Source organism: Podarcis pityusensis (genome assembly GCF_964106645.2).
Source record: "Podarcis pityusensis genome assembly, chromosome: 11".
NCBI classification, from domain to species: domain Eukaryota; kingdom Metazoa; phylum Chordata; class Lepidosauria; order Squamata; family Lacertidae; genus Podarcis; species Podarcis pityusensis.
In genome coordinates, this window is record NC_138036.1 from 24,517,384 (window position 1) to 24,538,905 (window position 21,522).

Below are 21,522 nucleotides of genomic sequence, written 5' to 3' on the forward strand. Positions count from 1 at the left end.
CCCTTCCATTTCATCCTCAGCATTACCCCCCCCCCCAATGCTGATTTCACTGATGACATCCTGTTGCCATTTTGGGAATCAGGGTGGAGAAGTGGTAGTAATAGTTCAAACAAATGGTGTATCATGCAAGCCAAGACTTGATCCCAGTGATTCTGTGTTACTCCCAAGTAACCAGTCTATTAAAATGGTATGTCTTATGTGTGGTAAAATCTTGGCAATTACCATTTGTATCTTTGCATTCTGTAATAAAAATTGAAAAGCAGAGAACATGCAGGGGATGGATGGGGAGGGATCCAGTGAGCAGTATCAGCATTGTTGAGAAGATATTTAAAGTCATGCACAGCTGCTGGAGGGAAAAGTAATAAGAAGAAAGAAGGGAAAACAACACTTTGCATATTTGGGATTTAATATCCTTGGAGGAAGAGACAATCCATTCTAAAATAAAATATTTCACTTGACATAATATGCTCTGTCTCTTATACATTTTCTTTAAGCTATTGTAAGAAATAGCAGCTTGAATAGAAAATTGCCATCTTTTAGAGCCGCCCAGGAGAACAATGAACAGTTAGAACTATGAGCTAGCGGCCCTCTCTCCCTCTCTTTTTAGCAATTTAAATTAATTTTTATATTTTTGTATTTTCTCTTCCATCAACACTTAATTAAAAATAAGATTTATATCAAAGAGGAGGAGGCAGCGCCCTTTCAAAACTAAACTTTTCCTACTCAACTGTTTGACTGTTTTGACACCATTGAATCTTTTTAAATTTTGCCAAGCTAATTTCTGGATTTTAATCATTGCAAGATTCTGGAAAATGAACAGTGACAACAATAGATAAAACATGTAGCTTATCTGAAAAGCATAAAAAAGCCCACTGAACATCTTTTTTATTCTCCTATTTTTCTGAATGGAATAAAATTTGCAATGTAGTTTAATTTTGTATTGCTTTTTAAAGGACCAGATATTGTTCATAGCTTCTTTTTATAAAAAAATTAACTCTTTGAATACTATGCAAAAAATTTTTTTACCTGTCCTAAGCTGATATATGCTTTATGTGAGCTAGTTCTGTTTTAGTGCCCCTTAAATTCAAACATGAGAAAATTGCAGAAATTTACAATTCAATGCGCGTTTCATCAGGGAGGAATCCACAGATTGTTTTGACACTCAGTTACAAATTCAGCATGAAGATGGACGTCTCATGAAATTTGCAGCTGCTGATTGAATTTATATTTCCATAAAGCCCATCAACAGTTGCAGCCTGAAGGGAAGTGTGGGGGGGAAATGACAAAAATTGTGAGGCTAGCATTTTTCTTCAGACTTATAATGACAAATTACTTGTAATAAGGTCTTACACTGACCAGGATTAAACGAAAAATATAGGCAGCCAGAAGGGAATGATTCTACTCCCCCCTCTCTAATTGATTTGAACTAAAAATGTCTAGAGTTGATATCTAAATATATGTTTAGTCATCTGCAGAGTGTGCGAAATGCATCCACAAATCAGAAATGTTCCAACACTGAAAAATAAGGCACTTGCAGGTAATTATAGAGGATTTATCATACAGGTAATCTTATTTTGTAATAACCTCCCATTCTAGAAGATGAATGTTATGCTCACATAAAAGTAGGTCATCTTCATTAGGTTATAGGACACCCACCCCCCACTGTGGTCTTCTTCCTCTCAGCTCTGAAATTGGTTTTTCTGCAGAGCAAAAACAATGTATGTCTAAAAGCCATAAACCAAGAAGAGACTGCTCTGACATTCAAATACTCATAAAACAATTAGTGAATTAAAAATAATTGTACAGATTTATTCTTGTTTTAAAATGTTAAACGTGAAATTTTGATCCTATGTTTCCATAGAGAGAAAGGGAAAAAGTTAAATGTTTTATTAGGTGTTGGGTTTTATGGCTATAATATTGTTGTTATTATCCTTGAGAGAATAGAACTCCCTTAATATCCAAGTTTCCAAAAAAATTGCTTGTCTCAAGACTATTGGAAAGTTAAACATTTCAGGACTATAGCCATTTCATTTAATTGCTAAGGGATTTACATGTATATTCATGCATAATTTGGACATTCTCATCAAGCTATACACTCAGGACTTTAAACTGATCAATTGAATTTGTCCCACCCTATCCTGAAGACATGAGACAGGTAAGCCTACTTACAGACAGGTAGCTCGTAGCACTAACATAATTGCTGTTTCACTGTTACCTACAAACAAAATTGCAATTTTCCACACTACTGGGAATATTGCATCCCCACATCTATATTTCATTCATACCAGTGTATATGATATAGTGGCTATGATGCTGAAGAGTAAGGTCCAATTCAGCTGAGCTGCCTTTTAGGGGAGGGAGGGAGATTCCAAGGGATACCTCTCCCTCCCTATCTCTCTGTGTGTGAATGTGTGTGTATAGTTTGAAAGTGTTTAATTAGAACAGAGCTTTCCAAACTGTGTGTCGTGACACATCAGTGTGTTGGCTGCAGTGTGTAGGTGTGTCACACGATTACTCCTTGCACTCCTCCCAGGGCTGGAAAGGGATTAGTTTAATCTCTGGTTTGCTAGTAAAAATGATAAATGTCTAAAACGCGTATCACCAACATGAAACGTTTGGAAAGCTCTGAATTAGAAATATAACAACAAGCAAAATGTGACAGCAAACTGAGCTCTCAGAGCTGCTGGGCTGTTGCAGCAGTGTCAAAGGGTGGGGAGGGAGGAATTGGGGTTAGTGGTAGGCAAACATCCTGCATGGACAACTCAGGCCAGCAAGGAAGCGACTGACCCAGGCAAGTGGGTGGCCCTGGCAAACTGTGGAGGTTTGACAAAGTCTACAGGGAGGGATGAAGTGTGGTTGTGATGAGTTCTAGTAGGTGAGAGGTGGCTTTGGCAAGGAATAAGGTGATGAGGTAGTTTTGTTGAGTTTTAGGAGGTGTCTTTGGTGAGGTAGAAAGGAAGGGGATAGGCAGAATTGGTAACTGAAACAATCATGGACACAGCCCCTGGTATTGAATATGAATGTAAGGAACAGAGAAGAGATTGCGCTATAGGTTGAGGGAGGGTTTCAGATGGGGGTACCCTACCTGCACTAAGTGAGGGGCCCACATTGACCCCCAGGAATACCAGACCATCTCTCCTCCAAATCTAACTAAGAAGAGGTTACAAAGGTTTAGGAAGATGTTGAGGCTGGACTTTTTCTAGTTTTCAAGGGCAACCATCTTGAATAAGATGTGTGATCTGATTTGTTCTTCTGTGCGAATTATAAGGAAAGAGTGCCCAATGGGTCTGTGGAAAACATGAATTGGATAATGAAGAGAGCAATTTCTCATGCGCCCATGCTTTTAAGCTTTGTATGGGTTAAATCACCATTTTCTTGTGTCATGCATGTTTTGGCCCTCAGTTGTGCTTGGTGAGTTATAAGAAGCCAATGCAGATCTCTCTAGGAGCACTGATATAATGACTAAATGACTAAACAACAACAAAAGTGTGTTTCATACAGATGCTATGGTTTCTAATCGGATTACATGGACAGCTGTGCCTAACGTGCATTACTTTAGTCTTGAGGCAGAATTTGTGGTGAGCAGAAAAATTTGGTTGGCTACCAAGGGACCACTGTACATCATACATGCACAGGTTCTTGAAGCCCTAGCATTTCTAAGATGATTTCACATGCTCATATCTGTTTCTCAGCATTCTTTTTAGAAGGGTTAGAATATATCCAAGGACTAAACAGACTGCAAACTCAAAAATCTTATTAATCTTTAAATACCTGCAAATTGGAGCAAACACTGGCAGTGGAAGTAAATTGACAATCTTTGAAAAATGGACTGGCTGGAAGAAGCATGATATAATTATTTATAAAAATTACTTGCTCTAAATTAAGAATGATTATGTTCAGTTGTACCATTATGCAACAATTCATATGGTTTGCAATGGTATGTTGAGCAGAGGACAGTTTTCATTATGGATGAGAGCTGAAATGAGTTTCAAAGAAGAGCAATTCCCAGGTGGGTTTTAAGTCTGATCTCTCTAGAGTATTTTCCAGCATTCCTCAGTATTAAATCCTCACATTTTAACTACAAAGAGTGTTGCTAAAAATGAGAAAACTACAGAACTAATTATTCTGCCTGTAAAAGAAGGGAGGTCAACATACAGGTATACTTCAGTCTCTTAAATAAAGCAACATGCGCACCTTAAGCCTGAAATGTCATTTTCTACTGCTCTGGCTTGATAGCTTCCCCACCAACAGGATCCAGCAAAGCTTTGAATACACCATTGGCCCCAATGTTCCCTGTTGCAGTTAGGATTGTCCTGTAAATCTCTTCTTCAAATAAAATAGTTATAAAATAGAAATAAGTAGGTGGAATATAACTTTCTTTCATTCATTCTTTTAAATTTGAAAGAATATTTATTTACATTTATTTATTTTATTTTTATTTACTTTTACGTTTATAGCTCACCTTTCCTCCAAGGACTGCAAGGTGGTGTACATTGTTTTCTCCTCCCCATTTTATTTTAACAATCCTGTGAGATAGGTTAAGCTGAGAATGAGTGGCTGGCCTAAGGTTATCCAGTGAGCTTCCTGGCTGTAGCGATTTGAACCCTGCTCTCCCAAGTCCTTAGTCCAACACTCTAACCATTATACCACACCGGCTCTAATGAACATACTGCATTTTGCAGTGGCATTTCAGACACATAAAATTACAGGAAATAATCAGTTGGACAAATTGCACATAGCATTCCTTCAAAAATGTGCCACATATGTATTGTTTCCCTTTTAGATTCCCTATATGCCAAGAATAGTCCTTACAATGGTTGAAGTTAAACCAGCATTTAGAGTTCCTTCTTGATCAGGATTTGTTAACCATCTAGTTAACAAATCTGTGTGAAGAGGCAACAGTTGTCAACATTAACTGTAGTTACATTTTGTGGGGAGGGGTTGAGGAAAATTCATACGAGAGGAAGAGAGTGGTGAAGAGAATGGTGAGGTGGAAGATTGCTACGGACAGCTGGCATTTTTGGTGCTTGATTTTTCAGTAATACTGAATGTCTGTGATAATGGTCCTGAAAGGAATTTGTGTAACACTGTCATTGTGGTGACATGGCCTGAGTATGTGCAGAGATCTGAATTCAAATCCTGTTTTATTCCATGAACTTTGCTAATTGGCTTTGGTTAGATCAGTGCCTCCATTCTTCTTCAAAGCATTTATGCCAGGAATAAGTGAAATAACTGCTTTAAAATTAGTAACAAATTTGGTGGTTTCTATCCCAAAATGCCTTAATCTTGAAAACTAGGGGGAAAAAAATCCTACTGCCAGACTTAGTTTAACTGCAGGAGTTTAATCTAAGGATAATATTCAGCTCTGTTTGATTTTGGAGATAAATATTTCAATAAGAAATGAGTTGAAGAGCATGTATTTTCAGCTATTTGAATGATTAGAGTTAATTATGTATCTTGTTAATTGGTATATAGTAGCACCTTTCCTATGTGTCTATTTTGTTTGAGTTTTAATTGCATTTCTTAGTCTTCTGTAGCATGTCTCATGTGTTTATTTTGGAAATGAAAATAATTTACTGGCCTTGTGACAACAGTGGTTCACGTGACAACAATTTCAGAATAGTCATGTTAGTGTGGTGCTACACAATCAAAAACAAAAACCCCAAGGAGTCTTATGATACTGTAAAGACCAACACACCTATTATGGCATAAGCATTTGTGGCTTAAAGTCAGCTTCATCCAGTGTAGGAAAGTTTATGTCATAAGGAATTGGTTAGTACCTAAGGTACCGCAGGGTTTGTAATGGCTGAATAAAAAGCGTGTCTATGTGATGGGAAGCATCCAAGATAGGAAAAGAGCTGTTGCTCAGGTACCTGTACAGGACACACTGGTGACCTGTGGCAATATGAGGAGATACACTCAGTCTCCACAAGCTGCTTGAGTAATCTTTATACTCGCATTATGAGTGTGCTATACTCCAGAGATATGGTCCTCCCCTGAACTTCCCAGCAGGGGCAGCTAGTACATTTGTGGGATCCAGTCCCTTTCTTCCTGTTGCTGCTGCTATTTGAAAGGAAATAATCTTCCTTTCCCCCGTTCCAGTCAGTGACAAGTTGTATCTGGAACAAGTGCTGGGAAACATGCAGCTCTCATAGCAGCCCCATCCTCTGAAATTAGGAAGTCTATTTACATACAGCATTTGCACCCTGCTTTTGAGCTCAAAGGGCTCTCAGAGCAGCTTACAAAAGTCACTACTAAGACTTTCTCCTTCCCCTCAGGCTCATAATCTAAAAAGACAGTTCAACTAAGTCATTGTGCATGTGGAAACATTTGCCTTGCCTCAGTAATAGACTGGATGAGAGCCAACAAACTAAAGCTCAATCCAGATAAGACTGAGGCACTGTTAGTGGGTGGTTCCCTAGACCAGATGGGTGGGAGGTCACCTGATCTAGATGGGGTTACACTTCCTTTGAAGGAGCAGGTTCATGGCCTGGGGGTACTCCTGGATCCTTTGCTGTCACTCGAGGCTCAGGAGGCCTCAGTGGCCCAGAGTGCCTTCCATCAGCTTCGGCTGGTGGCCCAGTTACTCCCCTAACTGGCAAGGATAGCCTAAATACTGTTGTCTATGTTCTGGTAACATCAAGGTTAGATTACTGCAATGTGTTATATGTAGGGCTGCTTCTGAAGACGATTTGGAAACCAGCTAGTGCAGAATTCAATGGTCAGGTCGCTCACCAGAGCAAGATAGTTTGAACATATTATACCAATCTTGGTCCAACTGCTCTGGCTACCAATTCAAAGTGCTGGTTTTGACCTATAAAGCCTTTAACAGCTCAGGACCACAATGCCTCAAGGACTGCCGCTTCCCATATGAACCTCCAGACCCTGAGATCATTTACTGAGGCCCTTCATTGTGTGCCTCCTCCTCAAGAGGTTTGGAAGGTGGCAACATGAGAACGGGCCATCTCTGCAGTGGCTCTCTGTCTGTGGAATGCTCTCCCCAGGGAAGTTCGCCTGGCGCCTTCATTATACGCCTTTAGGTGCCAGGCAAAAACGTTGCTTTTTAACCAGGCTTTCGATTGACATCCTATGCCCTTTTAAAATGTAGCTCTTTTTTTGGAGGGGTGTGTGTTATTGGGTTGTTGTTTTTATTTTGATTTTATATATTGTGGTTTTTATGTTGATCTTTTCTGTAAACCGCTCTGAGACCTCCGGGTATAGAGCGGTATATAAATTCAGTAAATAAATAATAATAATAATTGTCATAACTTTAGGAGGAGTTAATACAGTTGCATTTTCCTTAGTTCATTTGTAAAGCAGATAATGTTCAAACAGCATGACACTCTTTACAAAGCAACTTTCTCTTAGACATTTATAAATAATACATAACTTCATAAAATAGAATTACTTAGTGCTTTACACTGTTGACCAGATAAATAAAACACTCAGTGGGAAGCAGAATTTGGCTGCTTCTACCCAAAATGTTCCTTAAGGCAAGATACAGTCTAGCAGTGGTGCCATACGTTGACAATGAACCAAACAGATCACACATCCTTTCATATGTTTTGTTAAAATTGTAGCTCTTGGAGGTAGGGCTATAGAAGTGGGGTGAGATTCATAGAATAATAGAATTTAGTAATCTAGTCCAACCCCCTGCAATGCAGGAGTCTTTTGCCCAATGTGGGGCTCAAACCCATGACCCTGAGATCAAGTGTCTCATGCTCTTCCAAAGTCTATCAATCTCTTCTAATTTACGTCCAAAACATTTAATATATGTAACTTCCTCCTAAAAGGCTGTACAATTGTTTCCCTTTAAATCAATACTAGAATGATACAGTGCTTTAATTATTTTAATAGTGCAGTTCATTTACAATTACTGAAAATATATAGAGTGGAAGAAATTATCAAGTACTGTATAAAGTAGAGAAATAACACCCTCCTTTCCCTTTTCTTTTAAGTGTAAAAAGAAGTGAGATGTTAATGGGTCACTCTAAGGCTGCAATCCTATGCACACTTACCTGGTTAAGTCCCATTCAGTACAATAGCAAATATAAACTTGCATGGAATTGAAATCTAAAGGGCTTTTTAAACCCTGCTCTGAGTTGAAATCTTCCTGTACTGTTTTTAGTCAATCTATTTCTGAAGTCTAAAGTGTAGCTCCATTTCATCTGATGCAAAGTAGAAGCGTCTTCATCTCTTTGATTGGGCAGATCCAGGTTTACACACTCAACAACAGTGCAGGATATTATTTAGTTGCAGCAAAGGTGCTGAACCCTACCTATACCCACTCCTAATCTTGCTGTTGCTTCTCTCTTACACACAACTTTCTACCAGCTTAGTTTACTTTACTTCCATTATTGCAGCTAGCTTGAGAGAAAATGGTGTGTGTGTGTGTGTGTGTGTGTGTGTGTGTGTGTGTGTACTGCAGATGGGTTAAAACATGAAGCAAGAGATGGGAAGGCAGACAGACCCAGATTTAAACAACACCTAGTGATGAGAAAAAAGAGTATATGATTTTCTCAGTCAAAATATCTACATAAGTAATAGCATTGAAGAATATCAAATGTTCACCCGTGCATGTGAATGTTTTATGTAATGTTCTTAATCAGCCTTTTTTCTCTTTGAAATAGGTCAGCTTATTAAAGAGAGAAGATTTGTAGAAACTTCTGGAATAAAAGAACACCAATATGAAGCGGGGGACATACCCACAGAATGGGAAGGTAATACATTTTTGAGACAGCTAAAGTAATGTATGATAAAGTGACTTGTAATTCTCCCAGGCTGAATTGAAAGGACACAACAGAGCATCTAAGCCTAGCCCTTGCCTTAAGATTTCTTAAGATGGTCAAATTTTGTTTCCACTTGACACCCATGATTCTGGCTTGTCCAGTTATTACTTCTCCCTTAGTCCTTTGTGGCAGGTGGAGGAACCACTGAAAAGGCTATTGCAGCAGACTGGTATATCTTGACGTACCATCTCTGAATTTTCTGTCTAACCTCAAACACAATGGGCGAGATCCAGTGTTGCACAAGCAGATGCAATGGAATTTCTCTTCCTCCCTTCCCCGCTGCCACTCATCTGTCCCAGAGGCTCCCCCAAGCCTCCAGAGCAGATTTTGGGAGCACATGAAGAGCTGCAGAGAGGAGGAGAAGCAAACAAACATTCTGCTTGTGGAAGTGGAAGTACTGTACATTATGCAGGTGGGATGCCACCTAATTTTCCTCTCTTTGAATTCTGAAAGTATGGCTCTTAAGCAGGGAAAGTAAAAAGTACATATGCTTAAAATGCATCATATGATTTAACATCAAGTGGCGCTGTGGGTTAAACCACAGAGCCTAGGACTTGCCAATCAGAAGGTCGGCGGTTTGAATCCCCGCGACGGGATGAGCTCCCGTTGCTCGGTCCCTGCTCCTGCCAACCTAGCAGTTCGAAAGCATGTCAAAGTGCAAATAGATAAATAGGTACTGCTCCAGCGGGAAGGTAAACGGCATTTCCGTGCACTGCTCTGGTTTGCCAGAAGCGGCTCAGTCATGCTGGCCACATGACCCGGAAGCTGTACGCCGGCTCCCTCGGCCAATAAAGCGAGATGAGCGCCGCAACCCCAGAGTCGGCCACGACTGGACCTAATGGTCAGGGGTCCCTTTACCTTTACCTTTTAGGATAAAAACAATGCACAACTCTATAATTAGGGATTGAGAAAATGGCCTTGTTTTACGTGGCCATGGATAAGAAAAGAAGACACAATGCAAAATGCCTTTTTCCTATGGCTTTCTGAAGCATAGGATACATTTGCAAATCTGGGCAGTTTATTTGGCTTTCCAGCACAGAAAATAAACCATGTGTGGCAAGGCATACTTTTATTAGCAGCATTTGCATTTTTAACACAACACTTGCTCATGCTTATAATTACCATAACATTTTCCCCCCTTTGTGATTATAGTGGCATTGAGTTGGAAGGATTTGTGAAGAGAAGGAAAATAAAAAGTGTTATGAATAGGCAATGGTCTCTTTCTCTCTTTAAGCACAGTTCCTTTCAGGGGATGGAAAGAAAATGTTCAGACTGCTTTGTTTCCCCATCCATTATTTGGGCAGAGGAGGTGTGAAGTGTATTCTTGTTTATGACAGAGCAGAGAAAAATGTAGGTGCTTAAATGCAAAGAACAACTAACTGGATTTTTCCAGTTAACATGTTAACTGCTGAAATCTTCTGTTTGGAAATGGTGGGAGGAAATGAGAATGATATTCTCCCTCTTTTTTATCTGGGGCTATTTCTGTAATAGGAGAAAGAAGTAGGTTTTAATAATACTGTACTGCGATTGATATAACTTTTTTTAAATGTTCAGAGCATTTCCCCTACATTATCTCAGTGCTTATAACAATACTAGATAGTGAAAATTGTTGCTCATCATTAAGGCCTCCCCTGTGGGATTTCATATTTTTCCAGTTCTGTAAAACATGAACAAGATTGCACAGATTTGGAAGGAGGTGATGGGTGGGGTGCCCTTGCAGATAGTTTATGGGATTATAACTACATTGGTACCTTGGGTTACAGACGCTTCAGGTTACAGACGCCGCTAACCCAGAAATAGTACCTCGGGTTAAGAACTTTGCTTCAGGATAAGAACAGAAATCGTGCTCCAGCGGCGCAGCAGCAGCAGGAGGCCCCATTAGCTAAAGTGGTGCTTCAGGTTAAGAACAGTTTCAGGTTAAGAACGGACCTCCGGAACGAATTAAGTTCTTAACCTGAGGTACCACTGTAAATGTATGGCTCACTTCTTTATCAGAATGAGCTTCCAGTACACCCCTCTCCCCCAGTTTTCTATAGTCTGTTTTCTTCAGGCTTGCTTTGACCAGCAAACCTTGAAACACAGTATCATTTGATCCAATTTCCCTTTCCTTCATTTTCATTGTGATTGCTCATAGGAACCAGGAATGCATTTTGACAATAATATATCTATGCCACTGGTACACAGAAGAATATTCTTGGTGGATGTCCTTCGACTGGAATTCCTCAAGGATTGAAGCTTGTTCTGAAGACAGGGTTTTTAGACTTTTGGGATGTCCAGGAGTTGAAGTCAGCATGTCATTTGTTTAAGTGGACAGTTTTTTGTGGGGGTTTCTCCCTCTGTTCTAAGAATCTGGGATGTGTACAGCACACATTCCCCCCCCCCAATACTCCCAACAATCCTGAGAGGTACAATTAGGCTATGTGTGTATGATTTTCTCCATGAACACAAAACATAAGCTTCATGGCAGACCAAGCGTTTGAACATGAGTGTCCCATGTCCAAACCAACAATATGACAACCATGGTTTGAGGAAATACATGAATGAGTCCCCGATTAGCATGGATAACATGTGTAAATAACACCTTTCCTTGCTCTGTCAGGGTTCCCTTTCAAGAAAGGAAGCAATGTGCCTTTTGCCAAAGGCATTATCTTGTGGATGCAGGCTGTCAATAACCTTTTTATCATTTTTATTCTAAATTGTCACTTACTGTATCTAGTAACTTACCTTCTTCATACATGTCACTGGTCCTCATGAAAAGGTATCTGTCATTTTCTGTGTCGAGATTTAGGAGTTTGTGTGCCTCATGCTGCATTTTACAGCCTGTCTATTCTAGTCCTTCTCTCTCTCTCTCTTTTTAATGGGTACCATTTAGTGATTAATGGGAGTTTTAATTTGCATGCTCACTTTTACGCTCATTACAATGCGTTATATGCCAGTAGAAGCCTTAAAGTTCAATGAAAATCTCATGCATACTAATGAGAATGCAAATGAGTGCTGATGAAAGAATGCCAAGGTCTCAAGGTATGAAATATCCAGTTTATCTTGCTAAATTCCTTTCAGACAAATGTAGCGTTATCACAAGCACAGACTGTGGATAGTACCATACCGTATTTATATAATTAATTACAACTATGTAATTAGAAAATTGGAATTGCAGTCAGTGGATTTACAAAAGGTTTAATGAGAACTTTGTAGAATTGGACTTCATCTGTGTGTCTCACTCTCTCTGTGTTTTCTTTGCCTTTTATACTGTTCCAAATAGAAGCTATTTTGGCTAAGACTGAATGAAAGCATTCTGGTTTATGTAAATGTTTTTCTAGAAGTTGATTGCACTGGATGCATTTTCAAGCTGAAAGGGCAAAGAACAATTCTAATAATTGCAAAGATTTTGTCTGCTTACACGTCAACAATGATTTTTCTAAACTGCAATGGAGGTTTTACTGTCCTGCACATATAGAAGAGGTTTGGTGAAAGTAAAGGAAAAGTATGGGGGAATGGATGCTAAGCAATAATAAAGATGAGATAAAGAATTTATGGATTTGAAGAAGCTGTATTTTTGGACAATATTAAGGAAAACATTGTTATTGGCTGGATTTAAGCTTCTTGTAATCATCCTCTGTTCAACTCTGTAGAGACTATACGTTGTGTAAAATAAATAATATTGGAAATGCCTGTCGTAAGGAGCCATTGCCAAAATGAAAATAAGAGTAAAATCACATTAACTACATTTTGTTCTGACTCAAAGCTTAGTATGTAGGTGAGAATATTAGCGAAATCAACAATAAAAAAATGCACCCCCTTTAACCCTTTGGTTTTGTGATTAGTATTACTGCTTCTTTTTCATTCTCATTTTATGATGATAATGCTCAACCTCATTGCCACTTTACTAATAGAAAGACAATTGGTAAGAACAAGAGAGAGGGTTTTTTAAGCTGCAATATCTATTTTGTGTTTTGATTTTGGCTCATTAACCAAGATGGTTTCATGTTCTGGTATGTAATGTGATTTTAAACCACAGTTGACAGTACTGAAACAACTGCAAACACATTTGAAGACACCATGATAGTTGAGGTTAGGAAGAGGTATATGGGCCTAACTCTTAATAAACTAGGGTTAGGAATTATGCTGAACTGGCACAGATCATGTTTTTTGCTTTGTGCAGATAATGATTTTATTATACTTGACTGTAAGCAGGTTCATATTTAATTAATTATATTTTCTTTTACATCCAATTCTGGTCACTACATTTCTGAAATACATAAATAAACTGAGAAGGAGTTAGAGGAGGACAGCAACAAAGGGAGGAAAGTGTTTGAGAAGGAACATTGGTCTAGAAGCATCATCAGCATTGTTTGGCTGTGCATAAACTAATTACAGTTATTGCTGTCGCTATAACGTTAGTAATAACTATGATCAGCAAAGCAAAGACAGCTATATCAGTGGTATACCAAATTCTGAGAAGGCAAAGGACTCCCTTTCCATTCTTCTGAGGATAGAATCAGACTTTCCAAAATAATCTTTAAAAGATAGGGATAAGGTCCACCGCTTTCTAGCAGATTTACTCTTCTGCCTTGAGTAGGGAAGACAGGTTATGTATGGCAGAAACAACTTGTCATTCCCCCCCCCCTTTCGGTTATCAGCAATAAGGAGATTTGTCCACCTCATTTCTTTGCCACAATTAGAGTTTGGGCCTCATCTTGGAAGCAGTGGCGGAGCTTCATGCTCCAGCACTGGGGGGCAGAGAGCAGACAGGGCGGGGCTGGACTGGTGCGCATCCTGGGGGCGTGGTATGCCACCCACAGGGGCATGGCACACTTCCTGGGGGTGTGGCACGCCCCCTGCGGAGGCGGGGCTCCCAGTGCGGGCAGCTGCGATGGCACCCCACCGGGATCGCGCTGCCAGGGGCGGTGCGCTCCCCCCGCACTCCTCTTCCTCCGCCAGTGCTTGGAAGCAGAATTTGTATTACTTTTTACCTTACTCCTGCTGTCAGTCAGAGGAGCCTCAGTGGGTTATATCCAATGCTAATCATACTGAGAATAAACCCATTGAAATTCATGGACATGACTAACTTGGGGTCATTAATTTCAGTGGATCTATTCTGAGTAAAACTTAGTTGGGTACAACCTACTTGGCTGTATTCAACAAAGTCATCCTGTTAGTACAAGGACTTCCACCCATGCAATGAGGCTTCCTCTTCCTTTTCCTTTCCTTTTTCCCCATGCCTCCTCTCCAAATCTGTACTGGGGTTTTCCCCAGCCTTCCAGAGAAGACTGGGGGAGGGCACATGAGGACAGGGAGGAGAAATCCTGTAGCGCAGGTGGAAGTCCTTGAGCTAATGAGACAACTTCCTTGGATACAATACAATATATATGTGCTTACTGACTTTTTACTCATTGGCAATACAACAGGCACATGTAATGCCACCCCCGCTCTTCCAGTGTTTCCCTTATGACATTTTCTAGGAATGCAAGAGACAGTCTAAACAGACAAAAATCTTACCTCACATGTTCACCTGATTAGCAGTTACCTGTCCCCTCCCCTTACTGTTGGCAGGATGATCTACACATGACAGAGCTGGTTTGTTATGAGAGAGCTTGTCCAGGAGCTGAATGGACTTAAAGAAGGCCAGAGTTAAAGTTCCTGCAGTTTTAAGTCAGAAATTAGGGGGGAAATGTTTTGTTATTACGTGTACCCTTCCTCCAAGGAGCTAATGGGGGTGTACAGAGTTCTTCTTTTCTATGTTTTCCTCACAAGCAACCTTGTAAGGTAGGTTAGGCTGAAAGATAGTGATTGGCTTAAGATCAACTAGTGAGTTTTGTGGTTGAGTTTGGATCACCTCAGTCGTAGTGTTATATTCTAACCATTATGCCAGGCTAGGTGTCAAGAATCTTGCTTTAGGAATTATTGGAGAAAAGCACAAGCTGGCCTGGGAGACAAATGTGAGAAATTGTTAGGGATGACTCAGTGGATTGAGCTTTTATGCATTGCTGCTTTCTGGTGGCAAATCATTTGGCATTCTGAAAACTTCAGTTTCAGTTCTTGCAGAACCAGTTCCTAAACCTTCTGTGTGTGGAAGTGCATTTCATGTGTTTAGTGGTGTCAGGGGAAGGTTTAGAAAGTGGAAACTCAAGTGCTTGTGGAATGGGGACATCCTGTTCTGTGGGTGCCATGCCTAATTTTCTAGCATTCTTGATGACAGCTATTTTCTGCTTCTCTGACTGCAAGAGCCATCTAGCACCAATCTCCATGTCCTTCCGTAGTCCATTTGCCTTCTGGCATTCAAGTCCTTAATTTAAGTGGCCTTCAGATACGTAATCTGTACTATTGATACAATTATGAGCAGTTTTTTAAAAAAATGTTTGACCTCTGTTTTAATATTTTTTTGCAGCTTGGATTAGGAAAAAAAGAAAAGATCCACCCACATTTGAGGTAAGAGAGACTACATTGCATCTAGGTGAAACTACTGATTATTTTATTTGCCTAATGACTTCAGTCAGAAAGCAGTTCTTTGTGCACAAATACAAGATGGGGGACACATGGCTTGCCAGTGATACATGTGAAATGGATCTTGGGTTTCCCTGGACTTCTATTCTGAAGTCTCACTTGTGTTGCACCATGGTATCATTCTCACATCATACCAATGCACAACAATGCACTATGTGCTGTTTGGGGTGTATGAAACGCTGCCTTTTAGGCCTCTAGGTCCTGTCTGTTCTCTCTCACCTTTCTGTCTCTGCCTTGGAGCTCTCCTTGCCTGTGAGGGCTCTATACTTCACCTGTTTTGTTTGTATTTTTATAGTTATTATATTGTTGAAAGCTTTAATAAAAATAGAAGAAGTAGTAGTTGTTGTTGTTGTCTGAAATGGAGCTCTCCTGGCCAGTGTGACAAACCTTAGGAAGAGAGGGAATCTATAAAAATGGCTGCAAGGAATCCATGTGGGAGGATTGTTCAAAGAGTTTGTCGCTCCAGTGTAGTGTTCATAATTGAAAGTGGCTTTAGTCAAGAATTGTTCTGAATCAGTGTACAGACCCTGTACCTCTCTGCTTAAAGTTAGCTACTGACTGCAGCAGTATTGATAGAACTTTCAAGCAAAGGAAATTTTTAGACATAATTTCTAGATTCTAGAACGTCCAGATTTTATTCCTAGTATTTGCCCCACTCATACATTTGCCTTTCATAAAGCATTTTTTGTGTGATTCCAAGCAGTTATTTGGTTCCTCATCTCCAAACTATATCAATATATTATTACTGTTTCCACTAATGAGTAAGTCTGTAAGCCTACCTGAAAGTTATTTTTATTTATTACATTTTTGTACCACCCTTCTTCCAAGGATCACAGGATGGTTTACAGTATAAAAGCACAATACTTAACATAGTAACAAACAAAAATAATACAACCCACCCCAGCCACACACAATTTAAAAGGCCACAGATTGTTTAATTAGCCAAAGGCCTGGGAGAAGAGGAACGTTTTTACCTGGCATCTGAAGATTTGTAACAAAGGTGCCAGACAAGCCACCTTGGGGAGAGCATTCCCCAAATGGGGAGCCACTGCAGAAAAGGCCCTTTCTTGTGTTGCAACCCTCTGGGCCTTGTGGAGGAGGCACATGAGAAGGGCCTCGGGTGATGATTGCAGAATCCAGGTCGGTTCACATGGGGAGAGGTGGTCTTTATGGTATCACAATCATGAGTCATTTAAGGCTTTATTGGTCAGAACCAGCACTTTGAATTGGGCCCAGAAACTAATCAGCAGCCGGTGTTGTCTGGTTAGGATTGGTGTTATATGCTCAAACCACCTTGTCCCAGCAAGCAGCCCAACCTGGCTGCTGATTTGGAGTATAGAAGTGGTGGGCAAGCTAAGAGTTAAGCACCCCATCTGCTTCAAATCTTCCTTCAGTGGTTTGTTTGCGAGTGTTTTTGTTGCAAGAGTTCATGTGTAGCATTTAGCTGAGCCCTTGTTCTCCATCTCCCCTTACAGAAATGCTAGAACCTGGGATCATCCAGTGAAGTTGTATATTGGGAGATAATAGAACAAACAAAATAAAGTACTTCTTTACACAGTACATAATTAAACTATGCAATTTGCTAGCATAAAATATAGTGATGGCTACCAATTTGGATGGCTTTTAAATGGGATGAGACAATTTCATGAAGTATACTATGATGGCTATATTGCCTCCAGTTGCTGAGGACCTTGAGCAGGAGAATTCTGCTTGGGAGCAGAATTTCCATATTCCTCTGGCTGGCTACTGTGAGAACACAATGCTGGAGCAGATAGGTCTTTCGGCTGATCCAGCAAGGCTCTTCTAATGTACTCTGATGTTTTCATTGGAATAACCTGAATGCCATCTGGTGAGTTAAACTTAAGTTTAAAAAAAGCTGTTCTGCTTCTTTAAGGCTGGAGATAGTGGGCTGTTGTTTTTTATTTTTTTTAAAGCAAACTCTAAGTTGCATTTTAATGTGAAATTGAATTCATTTATAAGTTCCTTTAGCTACTGTGGGAAGTCTGAAAGTGGCTTGGAATAGAAAACACGGTAAATAACTGCTTTTCATTTCTAATGCACCGTGTGTTTGCTATGCAGTAATAAAAACTAAATGGCTTCTGAATTGCACAGTTGGATACAAGGTGAAATGTTAAAAAGAAGAAACTTTTTGTGACAGCTCCTGTCTTCTTTCAAACTATTTCTAGCATTTCCATAATTATCTGTTTTGACAGCCTCCTTGTCAAGGGAGGAAAATGTACTCCAGTGAGTAGTAATAAGCATAAAGTTTAAATTATTATTCTCTCCCCCCCCAGAAGAGAATAATTATATTGGAAATTACATTATGTTTAGTTACTGCAGTGCATACCCGCCTTCCTTATTTGATCATAAGAATATTATTTATTTCAGAAGAGGCATGATGAAAACTAACTTCAATCATGGAGGTTCATTTTCATAGAATTCCTATTCGCCATCACCAACCTGAGATGTGATTTAGAAGTAGTTTTGCTAGATGACAGTAGGAGCACAGACTAGATTTTTGATTGTCTTGCTTTTAAATTCAGTCAAGCTTAGGGGATAGACTGTATCATTTAGTTTGATTGACTGATTAGACTAATCAATTAAAAGCCTCTTGGTTGATGAAAACATTGTTCCTGATTGATCAAGCGGCATATTTTTTGAAAATCTGTATATTCTTATTTTCAATATAAGGACATTCTAAAACTGCATTTGAGAAATGCCTTCTTGGAAGAGACATTCACACAGGAAAAAATGCTTTTTCTAAAATGGTGGCTAATATAAGCATGTCCATAGATCTTCCAAACTATATGTTCTACATGAGAATGTATGATTTTCCCATTTTTAAAATGCAGGTCTACCATGCCCACCTCACCCCATTGTATGTAAATGTCTCTCTGCCACCTTGGAAACCCAGCTGTGTCCAGGGGGGCAGAAAGGTTCTACCAGCAATTCTTCTGGCAATAATACATGGAAAGCCCTAAAGGGGCATTGGGGTAGGGTGCCGGGGCTTTGGATCTCAAGCCCCATGGATCCCCAGAGGCAGACACATTTAATGTTCAGAAACAGAGCACATATGAGCACATGTTCAGCCTGAGTTTGTTTTTAGTGCCAGAACTAAGTTCACGCTTCTCGCATACAAAAATCTACCCCTGGATTTCCAGTCCCTGGTTTTCTTGATTTCATCTGGGTTTTTTGGGTGGGGCGGACTGCTGTTGTGTTACACTGTGTGTCATAAACCCACATGCATGTCCAAGCACTCACATATAATCATACACACCAATGAGAGGTTTGGGATCTTTTGTTGGGATTATGACGTGTGCATGTTATGAATATGTAATAACTGTTAACCATATACCCACAAGAATTTCGCACACCAAAGAAATAAAGAAAGCTTGGTTTATTATATGAAACAGAGGTGACAGACTATATAAATGCTACTTCAGATAGCAAATTACAACTTAAGCAGGCAGCAACTCAGACAATACATACACACCTTGATCTAAAGAGTAACAAAGATAACCTAATGGTCCTAACCTAACAATGTAGTCCAGGGAGGAAGTACATAAGATCATCTCTTTTTTTTAGAAATTTCTGCCAGAGCATTAAGGAAGTGACCTCATACAGTCCCTTCTGTATTGATTCAGTAACTCTCTGAGTGCCAGCCCCTCAATATGCCTGTCTGGCAATCATGCATTTGTGATTTTGCCTGGAAATCCCACATAGATAAAATGAAATAAAATGTCATCTGGGGGTTTGTTTGGATATGCACTGTTTCTCTGTAGCTATCTGGTCAGTGTCACCTCTCCCTCCCTCCCTCCTCCTCTCCATAGTCCAAATGTTACTGCAAATATCTGTATTCCTTAAGGGCCTGACCTTTCTATTCTAGAAAAATTAGTAAGTTAATTGAAGTCAATTGAATTGTTTTCAACCAGCATTAGATACACAGTTAGGTTTATTACATTGTTATAATGGAGATTCATTACTCTGCAATCTCAATTTCATTTTGATATGGGAATTTGGTTTTCTTTTGAGCTTATATTTGGCAAAGAGTCATTTGATTATCTGTAGTCATTTTCCCCCTTACTTTGTCTAGGTTCTTGTGAAATTATGTTATATACTTGTTCTGTTTACAACCCCCTTTCCTTTTTCTATCTCAGAAAATTACTGAACTGGTGTGAAGTCAGCATATTTACACTATTCTTTTGGTAGTGTTACAGTAAATATTATCATTATGCACCAGTTTTTTTATTAATCTGTTTGTAATATTGCAGGCACTTTGCAACAGTGCATATATTATGAAGTCTTGGCTTGAAGTTGCATGATGGAGTTATTTTGCTGAATCGAAGCAGATGTAGAGTGTCTGTAGAGGGGACTGTCTTGAGACTTTGTTATCCCTAAGAATGGGAGCTGTAGCCCAAGAGTTCTTTGGTGCAAATCTTGCAGTACCCATGATCTCAAGTAAATGGTTCTAAGCAAGTGATTGTTGCTTCAGCCTGTTCCCTTCTCCCACCCCATCCCCCCAAAAATGTGTACGTGTGGTACTGCTAATACTAGATTGTGACAAATTTTGCAAGTTGAAACCCTTGAAAATACCAGTGCTAAAGCACTTCCCCCTTATGCAAACACTTGATACCATCCTTGTCTGTGATGCCTCAGACTGAATGGAGGGAGCATTCCCTACCTCACAGAGAAACTTGGATGTCTGGACTAATTTGGGGTGGAAAGCATCATAAAAAAGCACTGTATTTGTTTTTGACTTCCTGATAATTAAGTGGGTCCAGTAGAATTAAATATCTTCAGCACTGTGATCAATATGAAGCTACATTTTACAATACTATGTGCTATTTCCCATTGGCATGCATCCAGAAAGTGCACTTTTTATATATAGATAAATGTATCACTTAATTTCTAGAATACACACTACTTATGTTGCCAAACCCTTTGGTGCTTTAGATACCTTCATATCTTTACTGACTTCATCTCAGCATGATGCCAAGGGGACCTGCTGAAGTCGATTAACCAGATCATTAGCAATTAATCCCCCTCTGTTCCAGTGGGACCATTATCACTGCCTTGTGCTAAGCTTTTACATCTGTTCTCTATGTTGAAATATCTAAACTCTACTGAAGTCCATTTGGTTCTTTCTAGATTATTGACCTAGCATAGAAATCAAATTGCAGAGAAGATATTGACGATATGCTGCACACATTTTATATTTCTTATAGTTTATATGGTCATGAAACCCAGTCAGTATAATTTTAACTTCCTCTTAATAATTTTTGCAAATTTGTTTGATTTTAATTATTGGGTGTGAATACACATGAACCACATTTATGTGAAACAATCATACAAAAAAAGAAAGATACTTTTAAAAAAGAAGTGTTGTGTTTCATTTATGTAAAGGATTGCCTGCAAACCCAGTGATGTTCAGTGTTAGTAGCTTATCTCATGAATTTTCATTTTGTTTGATAGGGCTTTTATCCATTGTGAGAGATTGATATTGAAAAATCATTTTGATATGTATATAAATATTAGAATTAAAATATACTTTCAGACTCATTCAATTAAAACAGTGAAATTATTCCAGCAGATGGATTTTGACTTCTGCCTTAAAAATTACTTTGTTTAAATCATTGCCTTGTGAGACATTCACCTGTTTCTTTGTCACTTAAATGCATTATTGCATTTTTCACAGGAAATTCTTAAGAATGTGGATTATAAAGAAGAAATAAAGAAGAAGATTGAAGATATTTATGAAAAGGAGAGACTCCTGCAGGCGAAAGAGTACGAAGAGGGGCTTGTAGCAGAACCACTTCAAACTCAGATTAAAGGCCATGCATCTGCCCCTCAGTTTGGAAAGAATGAGCCATCAGAAGATCCAGTCAGTACAGCGAAGACTTTTCAGCCTGGATCCTGGATGCCCCCCAAGGACAGTATCCGTAATAAGTAAGGGGCCCATTGCCAAAGCATCAGAAATTAGATGAATAATTATGTTAATAAGCAAAAGGGCAGAATGTTACTTTCTTGATTATTGTTGAACTATGATATTATGCACACAGTAAATATATACACTTGAAAATTCAGCAGCGTTTTTAGAAATGATAGCTCTGATTCCAAACACTGCAGCTTCCTTACATTACTAGTGGAATTCATTTCATGGAAATAGACAAAGCTACTGGTATTAAGTTGTAAAACCAGATTAAATCTTTACCTTCTACAATTCATTCTG

The 21,522-nt window shown here is 39.3% G+C and overlaps 1 protein-coding gene across 1 annotated transcript in view; it reads left to right on the top strand.

Moving 5' to 3' along the window:
* Positions 1–21,517, top strand: part of NDUFAF2 (NADH:ubiquinone oxidoreductase complex assembly factor 2) — a 41,347-nt gene extending 19,830 nt beyond the window's left edge. The window contains exons 2-4 of the mRNA XM_080973277.1: positions 8,631–8,720; positions 15,178–15,218; positions 20,989–21,517. Of these exons, the coding sequence (XP_080829403.1) occupies positions 8,631–8,720; positions 15,178–15,218; positions 20,989–21,243 (386 nt within the window). The 3' untranslated portion in view covers positions 21,244–21,517. The remainder of the gene's footprint in view (positions 1–8,630; positions 8,721–15,177; positions 15,219–20,988) is intronic.
* Positions 21,518–21,522: the final 5 nt, after the last annotated feature.